The 13859-nt window shown below is 42.1% G+C and overlaps 1 protein-coding gene across 1 annotated transcript in view; it reads left to right on the top strand.

The window, feature by feature from the left end:
• Window positions 1–13859, top strand: part of obscnb (obscurin, cytoskeletal calmodulin and titin-interacting RhoGEF b) — a 691209-nt gene that overhangs the window by 124657 nt on the left and 552693 nt on the right. Inside the window, exon 16 of the mRNA XM_078536828.1 lies at window positions 13347–13613. Coding sequence (XP_078392954.1) covers window positions 13347–13613 — 267 coding nt within the window. The remainder of the gene's footprint in view (window positions 1–13346; window positions 13614–13859) is intronic.

Genomic DNA, 13859 nt, shown 5'->3' with positions numbered 1-13859 from the left:
AGTATACCCCATGCCCTCAGTGGATGAAAGCCTGACTAAACTCTTGAAGAGCACTGTATTTTCAAAACTGGATGCAAACAGAGGCTTTTGGCAACTCACTCTTGATGAAGAGTCCAGGCTGCTGACAACATTTATTACCCACTTTGGCATATTCTGCTTTAACCACCTGCCGTTTGGAATTATGTTGGCACCAGAAATATTCCAATGTACGATGTCAGCCATTTTACAAGTTCTTAAGGGGCTCATTTACCACATGGACGATGTATTGGTTCACGGTGTAGCGGTGGATGAACCTGACAAGAGACGCATAGCAGTTTTAGAGCGCCTGGAAGAAGCAGGGCTGATGTTGAATGACAAATACGAATAATCCAAAAAATCAATTTGATTCCTGGGCCAAGTTAGGAGCTGTCACCATAATTAGGTCTCGGTACATTAGATGAAGTCTTCGTCGTCTTTAACAGGTTAACTTCATCAGATAGACCTGGAAAATAGCAATGCCCATGATATGATGTATAGACTCACATCGGTTTCTATTATGGACTTTGGCATTTACTTGCCTATGATGATGACATGCAGTGGAGACATTAAGGAGAAGCTCAGTCTATCAGGAAACCACAATTTCACACGTCTCTCATGTGTCGATGTCTCGGCACCAGGTTGGAGACATTCTCACTCTGCTGGCTGGTTAGTCCAGCCTCGCTGTCTGCAATGGGCCGGCCAACCTGCTTGCCCGCAATCTCCAAGGCTTTCTCTTCATAAGGCGTTAGCACTTTGAGGGCGGCCTCTCCTTCTCTGGTATTGGCCCTCTCCCAGGCATTGAAGCTCTCCTTATCGTGCATCACAAAATGGAGAATGGTGAGGTGAGAGTGACTGCCCTTGACATCAAGGTAGCATTTGACCAAGTCTGGCATCAAGGAGCCCTAGCAAAACAAGAGTCAATGGGAATCAGGGGGAAAACTCTCCGCTGGTTGGAATCATACCTAGCACAAAGGAAGATGGTTATGGCTGTTGGAGGACAGTCAACTCAGTTCCAGGACATCGCTTCAGGATTTCCTCAGGGTAGTGTCCTACGCCCAACCATCTTCAGCTGCTTCATCAATGATCTTCCTTCCATCATAAGGTCAGAGGTGGGATGATTGTACAATGTTCAGCACCATTCATGACTCCTCCGATACTGAAGCAGTACATGTCCAAATACAGGAAGAGCTGGACAATATCCAGGCTTGGGCCGACAAGTGGCAAATAACTTTTGTGCCACGCAAGTGCCATCTCCAACAGGAGAGAATCTAACCTTTGTCCCTTGACATTCAATGGCATTACCATTGCTGAATCCCCCACTATCATAAGAACTAGGAGCAGGAGTAGGCAATTCAGCCCCTCTAGCCTGCCCCACCTTTCAATACGATCATGGCTGATCTCATTTCGGCCTCAGCTCCAATTTCCTGCCCTCTCCCCATAACCTTTCAACCCATTACTAATTAAAAATCTGCCTAGCTCCTCCTTAAATTTATTCAGCGTCCCTGCATCCATTGCACCCTGAGTGAATTCCACAGATTCACGACTCTTTGAGAAAAGTAATTCCCCCTCATCTCTGATTTAAATCTACCACCCCTTAGCCTAAAACTATGGCCTCTCATTCTAGAATGCCCCACGAGGGGAAACATCTGCTCCATGTCTACTTTGTCTATCCCCTTTACCATCTTATATACCTCAATTAGATCTCCTCTCATGCTTCTAAACTCTAGGGAGTATAGGCCTAAACTGCTCAATCTCTCCTCATAAGACAAGCCCGCATCTCTGGAATCAATCTAGTGAACCTCCTCTGAACCGCCTCCAGTGCAACTACATCCTTCCTCAAGTGAGGGGCCCAAAACTGTGCACAGTACTCCAGGTGCGGTCTCACCAATGCCTTGTACAGTTGCAACAACACTTCCCTATTTTTATACTCTATTCCTTTAGCAATAAATGCCAAAATTCCATTTGCCTTCCTTATTACCTGCTGTACCTGCATACTAGCTTTCAGCGATTCATGCATGAGGACACCCAGATCCCTCTGCACTGAAGCGTTCTGAAGTTTCTCTCCATTTAATTAATAAGTTGCCTTTTTATCCTTCCAACCAAAATGGATAACCTCACGCTTAACCACGTTAAACTCCATCTGCCAAATTTTGGCCCATTCACCTAACCTGTCCATATCCATTTGTAAATTTCTTATTTCTTCATTGCAACTTACTTTCCCACCTATTTTGGCGTCACCTGCAAATTTAGCTATAGTACCTTCTATCCCTGAATCCAAATCATTAATATAGATTGTAAATAGTTGGGGCCCAAGGACTGAACCCTGTGGCACCCCACTAGTTACCGCTTGCCATCCATAAAAAGACCCATTTATCCCGACTCTCTGCTTTCTGTTGGTTAGCCAATCCTCTATCCAAGCTAATATATTACCCCTAACTCTGTGTGATCTTATCTTGTGTATTAATCTTTTGTGCGGCACCTTATTAAAGGCCTTCTGGAAGTCCAGACATACTACATCTACAGGATCCCCATTATCCACTTTGCTTGTCACATCTTCAAAGAGCTCTAGCAAATTAGTCAAACACGATTTACTCTTCATAAAACCATGCTGACTCTGATGGATTGCATTTTGACTTTCCAAATACCCCATTGCTACTCACTTAATAATCAGCATCAACATTCTGGGGAGTTACCATTGACCAGAAACTGAACTGGACAAATAAATACTGTGGGTCCAAGAGCAGGTCAGAGGTTAGGAATTGTGTGGCGAGTAACTCACCTCCTGACTCCCCCAAGCCTGTCCATTATCTACAAGGCACAAGTCAGGAGTGTGATGGAATACTCCACTTGCCTGGATGAGTATTCAAGAAGCTTGTCACCATCCAGAACAAAGCAGCCCACTTGACTGGCACCCCATCGACAAACATTCGCTCCCTCCACCACTGATGCACAGTGGCAGCAGTGTGTACTATCTACAAGATGCACTGCAGGAACTCACCAAACCTCCTTAGACAGCACCTTCCAAACCCATGACCACTACCATCTAGAAGGAAAAGGGCAGAAGACACATGGGAACAGCACCAACTGGTAGTTCCCCTCCAAGTCACTCACCATCCTGACTTGGAAATATATCACCGCTCCTTCACTTTCACTAGGTCAAAATCCTGGAACTCTCCTTTAACATCACACAATAAGAACCTACACAACATACTGCAGCGGTTCAAGAAGGCAACTCACCATCACCTTGTCAAGGCCAATTAGGGATGGGCAATATATAAAAAAACAGTGGCATGTCAAGAGACAACTAATCCCCTTGTCTCCATGCAGCCCCATGCCACATACTGGCCACACATTCTAACTGGTACCTGTTTTGTGTTGCCACCATGCTTTGATGAAGTTTTGCTTATTCTATGAGTGACTTGAGATAGCCTGTATATGGTTTTTCTTGAAACTATTTGTTTAGATCTATTTATAAGACCTCATGGTAACACAGTTTTCTGGATACAGTCTGTTCTGTATCTTGCTCTCTTGGAGCGTCTTGGTCATCTGACTCTTGATGTCATGCTTGCATCATCATTAACATCATTGTCTCATTGCATTCCCACCGCCTGTAAAGGCTGTGAAAACCAATCAAGGAAAAACTGACTCAAGAGAGAAATCTTCAGGACTTAGATGATCACAATCCTTTGAAAAGGAATGCAAACTTTCATTCTCTCTATAATCCACTTCTGTGTTACACACTGGGGAAAGATGAAAGCACTGGCTTGAGAAAATGAAGCACTTTCAACTCCTATGAAGAATCACAGAATCGTTACAGCACAGAACTTTGCAGCTGTATCATTCACTGCTAGTGTGATACGAGAGAGGTATTCAATTCCTGAGTCATGAACGAATCTGGTAGATGAAAAGAATGAAGAACATCCTGAAGACATTTCAGGATACAATTAAAGTATAACTCTTAGGGTAGGAATTTCACTTTCTGTAGGTTGAAGTATCATTTTCATGCTTCAGCGTGAAACTGCTCCGCTGTAGACAATGGGATCACGGTGTTAGCATGAGAAAGTAGGATTGCACCATCATGAACAATGGAAAGGACCTTTGGACCAGGATCTATAGGAAGTTCGTGCATAGTACTCTTCAGCTGTAGAAGCTCTGTAGTTTGGGCCTTTGCTGCTTTACTGAAAGGAGATTTGAGTGTATCCATGACTTGCTGATGAGATCCAAGTCTGAGCTGCAGATTACGTTTGAACAAATTAATAAGCTCTGAAATTCCTCCAATGGTTTGATCCAACTTGGAGTTAAGCATCTGATTCTCCCTGGAAAGCTTTCTGCTGGCTACAAGGAATTGTCAGGTTCAGCGGAATAGGTAGACTAATTCGCCTCTTTATTACCTTCTTCAGCGAAAGGATGATTCTCCTCATAAAGGCAAGAAAGACTTCAGAGACTTTGGCAGTCGAGTCAAGGAGGGTAGAAAGATCTAGGACCCTTTCTTCCAAAAGATCATCTGCTCATGCAGAGGCTTCATTTGCTTGAGCTCTGAACACCGGAATGAACCAACCAATGTCTAGAAGCTCTTCTAGCAGGTGGTCACCGTCCTGTTCAGTGCATCCTGTTTCTGCCTCTTCTAGCCTGTCTTCAAAGAGAAGTGAGAAATCTGCAATCTCCTCTTGTGGTCTGCTGAATGGTGTTTCTGTAATAGAGAGCAGCTTACTGTGTAATGAATCTTCTTCAATTTCCTCTAAGTTTGAGGTCTGCTCGTCCTCGAAACAACTTTGGAACTTCATCCCTGAGCACGATTCCGATGTCCTCTACTGGTATGCCATTAACATTTTATAGAAGACCAAGACCATGCTGTCCTGCTGAGCAGAGAAATTTGCTGGTTCTGTAAGATTTAAAGGATTTCATCAATTTCTATATCTTCATGCCTATAGTGAACTGATCCTTCACTTTGATGTGGGCCTCTAGGCACTTGTAGCTTTAAGTTAGATTTAATTTAATTGGATTTCTACTTCCTTAAGCCAGCTCTGAAGCCAGTCTAAATTTCCCAAGAAGACATTGACCCTTGTCTCGGTGCCCAGTTCAAATTCTGTTCTGTATACTTGGACTCCCAATTCTACAGACCAAAACTGCTTATCGGAACTTTTGATTTTTCCTAGGAAATCTTCAGGTTGGAATGCTGTATCTCCAAATTTCCTGGACTACAAACTGGTTGGAAATTTGTTTCAGTTTTTTTCTTTTAGATTGTGTTTTAGATCTGCAGAATTGTTTAAAATGTCTGGCCTTGCCACAGAACAATTATTCAGCTTCCCCTGCAGGACAATCTTCATCACTGCATCTGGAACATTTTAAAATAGGTGGAAGAGTTCTCCCTGCCCCTTGGGCGGTTTTGGTGGGCTTTTTCAGTGGCTTTTCGATGGGCAAGGCTCCTGTCTTTGGGTCTACTTACTGGATAGACCCATCCCGAACCTCAACGTCTCCCCGAAGGACACCCTGATTCTGCTGTCGCAGTTCCGCCTGCATTGCAGGCTGTTTGGCCTTTTCTAGTGTTAAATCCTCTTTGGTTTGCAAAAGGTCCAACAGTGAGTTGTCGAGCATGCCGACCACGATGCGGCCACTAATTAACTCATGCTTTAAAGCTCCATAGCTGTAACTACTAGCCAGTCGATACAAGTCATTAATGAATGAATCAGTGGATTTACTTGGCCTTTGGCTACTCCGGTTAAATCTCACCCTTTCAATGACTAGGGCTGAAGTAATTATTGAAGGCCCTCATAACCTCCTCATAGGACGCCAAGTTCTTCTAGACTCCTTGTCACACCAGGACATCATCAGATATGAACCCAATGGCAAATGAAAGGGTACAGACTTGGTGTTTTTGTACCTTTTCTTGTAAACTCGACGCTATTCGGGACCTTTCGAACTGTCTCTTCCAGAGCTCTTTTTGTTGTCCTTGCTGCGCACCCTCGATGTGTTGAAAAGTCTGAAGGGCTGTCGACATCATGTGCAGCTCACTGTCCCCTACCAAGGTACGTTTCGGATTTGTCCTTCTTCCTTGTGAGGTCGAGCATTCCAAAGTCTTCACCTGTGGGTTACCAATCTGTGGCCTCAGTTTCTTAAACTGCGGCCTCCAGTGCTGCCACCATGTTAATGTTGTCACCATGCTTCGATGAGGTTTTTATCATTTTATGAGTGATTTGAGATAGACGTTACATAGTTTTTCTTGAAACTAATTATTAAGAACTATTTACAAGACCTAATGGCAAGTACATGATTTTCTTGATGCAGTCTATTTCGTGCCTTGCCCTCTTGGAGCCTCTTGGTCAACTGACTCTTGATGTCATGTATACATCATCATTAACATCAAAGTCTCATTAACATAACTATTAACCCTTTACAGTACCCAATCGCCTTATGAGGCACAACTGTCACATGGCCTGGCCTTGTTTGCTATGTATAAAACACTGGTTCAGCCTCAACTGAAATACTGCTTCCAGTTCTGGGAAACACCCTTTAGGAAGGATGTGAAGGCATTAGAGAGGATGCAGAAAAGATTCACAAGAGTGGTTTCAGGGATGAGGAACTTCAGTTATGTATAAAGATTGGAGAAGTTGGAATTGTTCTCTTTGGAAGAGAGAAGGTTGAGATGGGATCTGATAGAGATATTCAAAATCATGAGGGATCTGGAGAGGGTAAATACAGAGAACCTGTTCCTATTGGTGGAAGGATCGAGAATCAGAAGGCACAGATTTAAGGTAATTGGTAAAAGAAGCAACGGAGACCTAAAAATCATCTTCACGCAGCTGATGGTTAAGATCTGGAATGCACTGCCTGAATATGTGATGGAGGCAGAGTCAATGGAGGCTTTGAAAAAGGAATTGAATGATTATCTGAAAAGGGAAAATTCAGATAAAATTAGCAGTGCTACAGGGAAAAGGCAGGGGAGTGCCACTAGGTGAATTGCTGCTTCAGAGCCAGCACACACACAACGTGCCAATTGGCTGCCTTCTGTGTTGGAACCATTCTTTGATTCTGTGTGGTACTGATGACCACTGTGCAATTCCCAGACTGGCCTTTCTCTCCACTTGCAAAATCCCTTTACTTGATACTTTCATGATCCACTTAGCTTGGCTGTATGGAGGAGGTTATTCATTATTTTGCGGCACTGCACCCAAGTTCATGGCTAGACTCCACAGCTGTCATCTCCATCCAGGCTGCCTTGCTGAAGTGGATCTCCTATTGCAATCCCTGGGGAAGAGCATTTCACACCGTCCTGGTCGGCCTGGGACAGAACATGCAGGGAGGCATTGCTACTGTGAGGTTGCTCGCTGTATGCAGACATGTTGTTGAATATGGGCTATGAGTTGCAAAATATCTAAATTGTCCTGCAGGTGGAGGATCTTTCAGACTTGACACCAGTTATCCCTGCCTGCAGAGACTAGATGCTTGCGGAGGCGAATATACAAATATTTGAATTAGGAGCAGGAGTAGGCTACTCAGCCCCTCGAGCCTGCTCCGCCATTCAATAAGATCATGACTGACCTGATTGTCACCTCAAGTCCGGATTCCTGCCTACTCCCAATAACCTTTCATTCCCTTATTTATCAAGAAACTATCTACCTCTGCCGTAAAAATATTCAAAGACCCTGCTTCCAGCACCTTTTGAGGAAGCAATTTCCAAAGACCCTGGCCCTCTGAGCTAAAAAAGTTCTCCTCATCTCTGACTTAAATGGGATACCCCTTATTTTTAAACAGTTACCCCTAGTTCTAGATTCTTCCACAAAAGGAAACATCTGTACCACATCCACCCTGTCAAGACCCTTCAGGACCTTATATATTTCAATCAAGTCACCTATTATTCTTCTAAACCAGCGGATACAAAGCTAGCCTATCCAACCTTTCCTTATAAGATAATACTCCCATTCCAGAAGCCTAGTAAACTTTCTCTGAACTGCTTCCATTTATGTCCTTCCTTAAGTAAGGAGACCAATATTGTACATAGTACTTCAGATGTAGTCTCACCAATGCCCGGTATAACTGAGGCATAACCTCCCTACTTCTGTATTCAATTCCCTTCACAATAAACAATAACATTCTAATAGCTTTCCTAATTACTTGCTGGCAAATAGGATATAATGTGGGAAAATGTGAAATTGTCCATTTTGGCAGGAAGAGTAAAAAAGGAGCATTCCACAGCTGCAACACAACCCCTGTCCTGCCATTGTTACTTATGATATTTAGGGCAGAATTTTGCCCTCATCGGCCAGGCGTGGTGGGCGGGCCTGGGAGCGGCTGCGATCCCGACCGCTGCCTGCGATCGGGCCCTGACATGGATTTCATGCTGGCTGGCCAATTAACGGCCAGCCAGCATGAAACGTGCGCTGCAGTGCTGAGCACTGCCCAGCTGGGGGATGGGAGGAGTGCGAGCGCGAAAGTGTGCGTATGCATATGGGGGTACGTGCAATAAAAACACCCTGAGGCATAGAGCTGCCTCAGGGAGCTGAAGAATTTTGAAAATAAAAAATAAAGAATTTTAAAATGTTAATAACATGTCCCATCATGTTACTCTGCCACATGAGCAGGGACGTGTTAGAAATTAATTTGAAAATTTATTTCTTTAAATCACGGAATGAAACCTCATCCCGCCTGTGGATGAGGTTTCGCAACAAATCCAAAGGCCGCTTGGCCTTTTCGTCTGCCCACCAACCACAAGGTTGGACAGGCAGCGAAAAATTTCATTTCATTAAAACTTTAATGGCCTTAATATGTCTGTTACTTGTTGGTGGGCGTGCTGCCAACTCCTGCATGCGCTGCCGAAAGAAGTATCACGTGAATGCGCGTTGACGTCAGGGCGCTTGCCGAATGTTATCGCGTGTCACTTTACGATCGTTAGAGTCGGGCGCGCACCTGCCCGACAAGCGCAGTATTCTGCCCTTAGTTAATTTAATTTAATTACTTTCTTAATTGACTTAGAATAATTCCATATATACTACAATTTACTGTACATCTCAAGTGCTTGTGTCACTTTCAACCAATTGTTATACATTTCTTAATTCCTAATTGTTTCACCAGTTACTCGTCAACCAGCTCTTTCCGCTGAATCGAAGGAAGATAGAAGTAGAAAACAGTTAGCATCACAAGTTTCATCATAATTGCATGCATTACAGCCCCCAACATGTGAGCAGGAGTGGCACCCTCTTCTGGTCTCGTTGTTGGGAGCCATGCTCTTCTGATTAAATTCTGTCCTATATTTTAAGTTTCTAAAGTTTCCTCAATTTTTTGAGCCTTATTTTAATTTAACTTAATATTTTAAAAAATTTTACCTTGCAGACTGGGCTTTTTTTTTTCTTCTATTTTCTGTACTTCCCATCTTTTCCTTTTATTCCATGTTCCTTCATTGTATATTCTTTGGGAACTAGTGTGGAGTTCCTTATGCCTTCCTCTACAATTAATAATTTGGTTATCGTTCTGTTAATGTTTAGTACAGGGATCTTGCTCCATATCATTCTGTACAGATGCTATTAGTGACCAAAACATCTCAAATGGAAACAAGTCTGACAACCCTCCTACTGTCTAAGACCACCATGCCTCTCTTTGGTTCCTACTCTTCTGTCCTTTCAGTCCTAAATTCTAGTTCCATGTGTGGAGGATGTTTGAAGTGGTCTGCTGATAATTTGCACAGGAACCTTGAGGGATTTAGGTGATCTATCCTTCTCTTTAGTTGTGGATCACTTCTCCTTCAAGAAGAAAGTAGAGAGAATGAAGCGACTGAATGTGTCAACTTTTGAAATGCAACTCATTCAAAATATGTTCTTTAGTGGAATGGGAACAGGTGTTGGTAATGTCAATCAACTGCTGCTTCACTGAGTGACTAAAGGAACACTTGTGGCACAAGGACAGATTGTAAAGAGTACTTTAAAAATGCCTTGATATAGGTGCTAAGTTGCATATAGTATTCAGGGCTATGAAGGCAAGGTGGCTGCAACTGGTAAACATGCTTATTGTAGTTGTCTGTTACAAGACATGATTGCATTGTATTACCACACTGCCCTAAAGAGGTTTGTGAATATTATTCAGTACTGTCTAAATATGTAGAGTTGCTGCTGATGGCACTCACTGTCAAGGCTGCTTGCTTCTATGAAGCCTGGTTCTCAATCCATGAAAGTCCATTGTATAAATCATTGGCTAATTACTTCAGAAACTACTGAAGAAAGGAAGCAACAGTGGCCTTCAATCTACATTCCCATAATGTCAAAAAAAACATTGGTGGTTCTTTATGACATGTAGATAGTCACATCTCAACTGAAGAGCCTTAAATTGTGGGCTTGGTGCTGTAAAGAAGCACCAGTCTCCAATGTTACAGTGAGCTAGGTTGTAACAGATAGGAAAGAGCTGGCATGGTCTCTTTTAGGTGCAGAAGCAACACTGTATTTTCAGCTTCTCCAAAGGCAGACTGCCTACAAAGGGTGCTAATAGAGCCCAGAGTCTGCCATGAATATGTAATGAAGATGCACTGAGGAAAACTGGTCTAGGTTTTGGCAGAGTTACACTGATGGGCAATAGTGAAGTTTCAGTGGAAAGTCCATCACTGAGAAAATTCTAGTTCAGGGTGTATCTTAACTAGTTTGGTATATAACTCTCAGAATGCTGGCTCACATTAAAATTAAGATATTTTGTGCATGCTTGCAAGTTCAATTAAATGGTCAGCCTGAATTGATAGACCATACCATTGTTATGAATTGTTATGACCACAGCAGATATTAATTGCTGAGCAAACCAAATCCCAGAAGGAAACTTGGTTTATGGGTCATACCTTTTTTTTTGTGTTCTGAAAACATACTGATCTCAGCAGCAAGAAGTCTAGTACCACTTTTGGATTTTTAAAGCATAGAAGTTTTATTAACAAGAGGAAAAGAAAACTTAAGCACACAAGATTACAGTTACACAGTTAAAATTAGTCTTGCAAACATTCCCCCAAAAAGACTCCCAGGCAACATTCCCTTATAGTCATTTAACTGTAGAAATGCACTAATACTACCCAAGGCAAATTGCTGTAGCTTTACTAACGGCATACCACATGACCTCTTAAACTCTCATTCACTGTGCTGTAGAAGTCCAATACTTCAGAACAAGACTGCCATTTGCAGCCCAAGACATTTCTGGCTTGACTGGATGGCTGATTCAAACTGCTTTTTCTAGGAGATCTTTCTCACACCGCCAACAGCCAACCACTAGGCTCTCCACAGTAATTCTAAAATACCTTTTACCCCCTTTCATCTCAGGTTCCATTGTTCTCACACCTCTTTGAAACTCAAATCCTTCCAATATAAAATCTTCCATGTTTCTATTTTGTCTCTGCTTTTGGGTCAATAAAATGTAATAAGCCCTCTTCTGTTTACCCATGACACTCCTGTAAGATGCAAACATGTTTCTTGCTACCTCTGACTTCCTTTGATATTCAAATGAACTTTCAACTTATCTAAAAATGCAAATGTTATATCCAACCTATTTACTTGTACCTCAGACTCCCATATAATCTCACTACAAATGCACAAACTTAATGCCTTAATCCTTTCATGTCTTACACCTCCCAGACAACCTATCCCTAGTAACTTTTCCCCAGCTTAATTAAATCATTTATACACACACACCCATACATACAGCCTTCTTCACAGAATAACACAATATTCCCCAAAAATATATAGAAAATTCCATTCTCACAATAGTTAGTTGTCCACACCACCCTTGGGCTGTATGGAATGATAAACCCTGCCAACCAGGCCACAGAGCTAGAGTTTGTCTTGATATTTATATTCCTCCTTTGTTTGACCCGTTTAAATCTTGTGGACCTGGTATTTTGTCATTGTCATTGTTAGATAAATCTTTAATGAAAACATGAATATCTATTACTAGCTACAAATTGAATGCATGCAAATTAAAATTGATCGAAACTTTATGGGTTGGATTTTCATTGTCCTGATCAGGAACAAACAGAGGCAGGACCAGAAAAAAATGCCCACCAAGTGGCACACCTGGATGTGCCACCTATGTTTCCACCATCTGTCATTTTAATGAGGGTGTATGAGGGAGGGGGCCCAGGAACCCACCTGCTCCTTTTAAGGAGGCAGCTGACAGCATTGTGGCCTCATTGAAAACCCGTCCTGGTAAACTGTTAATTGTCATGAAGGTGGCCAGACCTTAGCAGTTGTCAGGCTTTGCACCAGCTGCATAGAGTGTGAACCATTGATTGGAAGTGGGTAGAGTTTTAAAAATTAAGTAAACTGGTTTTGTTACCTTTACAGTTCATCATGAAATTCTGTAGCATGAGTTGTACCTGTGTTCAGTAGGTGAGTCATGACAGTGCTACAACTGGACGATGTAGCTATCCATTAAACAACGTGTTTGCCAGATTGTTACTTTTGCTATCTGGCAAGCTATAAAGTAAAAGATCAACATTGTAAAAATGGAAACATTTTCAGATGAGATAAAAAGAAGTTCATCTAATGGATAAAAAAGTGTACATTTCAAACTATTGAAAGGGTAGCCTAGTATAATAACAACATGTAAATGTTTAATCTTTTCCCATTGCTTTTATGTATTCATGCTAGACATCTGTTGAGATAGCAGTTCTGAAGTCTGTTTACTTGAGGAATTTTATGAGCTCTTGATTACAATCCAACGGCCTAATTTTATAAATTTACACATTTTACTCAGCTGGCTTGAAGACTTTGTTTACTTCATAAAGTGGATTGGGTGAGGGAGAGAAGAGTGATGGGATAGGGTGAGGAGGGGTTTAAAGTGGTTAGGTTCAATTATATATAGATGAGCCACTGATTGAAACAGAAGCAACGGCTGAGATTTTTTTGTGAATGGAGGCAGGCCCACCTCTAGGCCATTTAATGTCTGGACTCCTGGAAAATCTCGCTTCCCAGCAGTCTTGAGATGGAGGCGGGAACAGGACATGGGATTAGTTCTGTCTCCCAATTCCCTTCCCTTCCCTGACATGAAAATCCGGCCCTATGTAATGATCCATAGATTACATGTAAGTTTCCGTCAAAGATTAATGGCTCTGACATTCCTGATATACACTCTTAATCAGGGTGAGCATGCCAACAAAGCTGATAGATGGAGAGAATGAAAAGTATGCAAACAGGAACAAAATTAGCATATTCTGGAAAGCTGGTCTCATAAATCCCATCTTGTCTCAATTCTCAGTGATACCAGATACAGTTTAACTAAGGTATCAAACTAATGATGGCATCAATAAATTAAGCTTTCTTTCCTTATGACTTATTGCTCAGAATATTAATAACAATTCTTTGTTGAAATAGTGAGAAAAATTAAACTGATCAAAGGATTGGGAGAAATGAAAGTACATGAGAGAGAAACTTGCACATTCGAAATTGAGCTGTCCCATGAAGATGTGGAAACAACCTGGTTGAAGGACAGTGTCAGAATGAAATCAGGAGCCAATTGCAGGATTACCACATTGGGCAAGAAGCATGCCCTGACATTGTCCAATTTGAAGATTGAAGATTCAGGGCTGGTTAGTTTCAAAGCTGAAGACATACGCACATCTGGAAGACTGATTGTAACAGGTAAACCTTGTGTTAAAGGGCAAGAAAAGTTTACTATGGGGCATTAAAATACTTTTTATAGAAGAAAATGATCTCATTAAATTTCTTCGATTTTGTTTAAAATGTTAATTTTATTACTGGCAGGGAGTTCCTAGCATCACCTCCCTACTAGGATGCCCATGTACCTAGTCTGCAGTTTGAATTTGCAGCCAGCTGCTGAATGATTCTTGGACCATTTTGAAATTGCATCCCTGTTTGTAGTGGAGC

Source organism: Cetorhinus maximus, chromosome 3, assembly GCF_964194155.1.
Source record: "Cetorhinus maximus chromosome 3, sCetMax3.hap1.1, whole genome shotgun sequence".
Taxonomy (NCBI): domain Eukaryota; kingdom Metazoa; phylum Chordata; class Chondrichthyes; order Lamniformes; family Cetorhinidae; genus Cetorhinus; species Cetorhinus maximus.
This window is presented reverse-complemented; position numbering and strand designations above follow the sequence as displayed.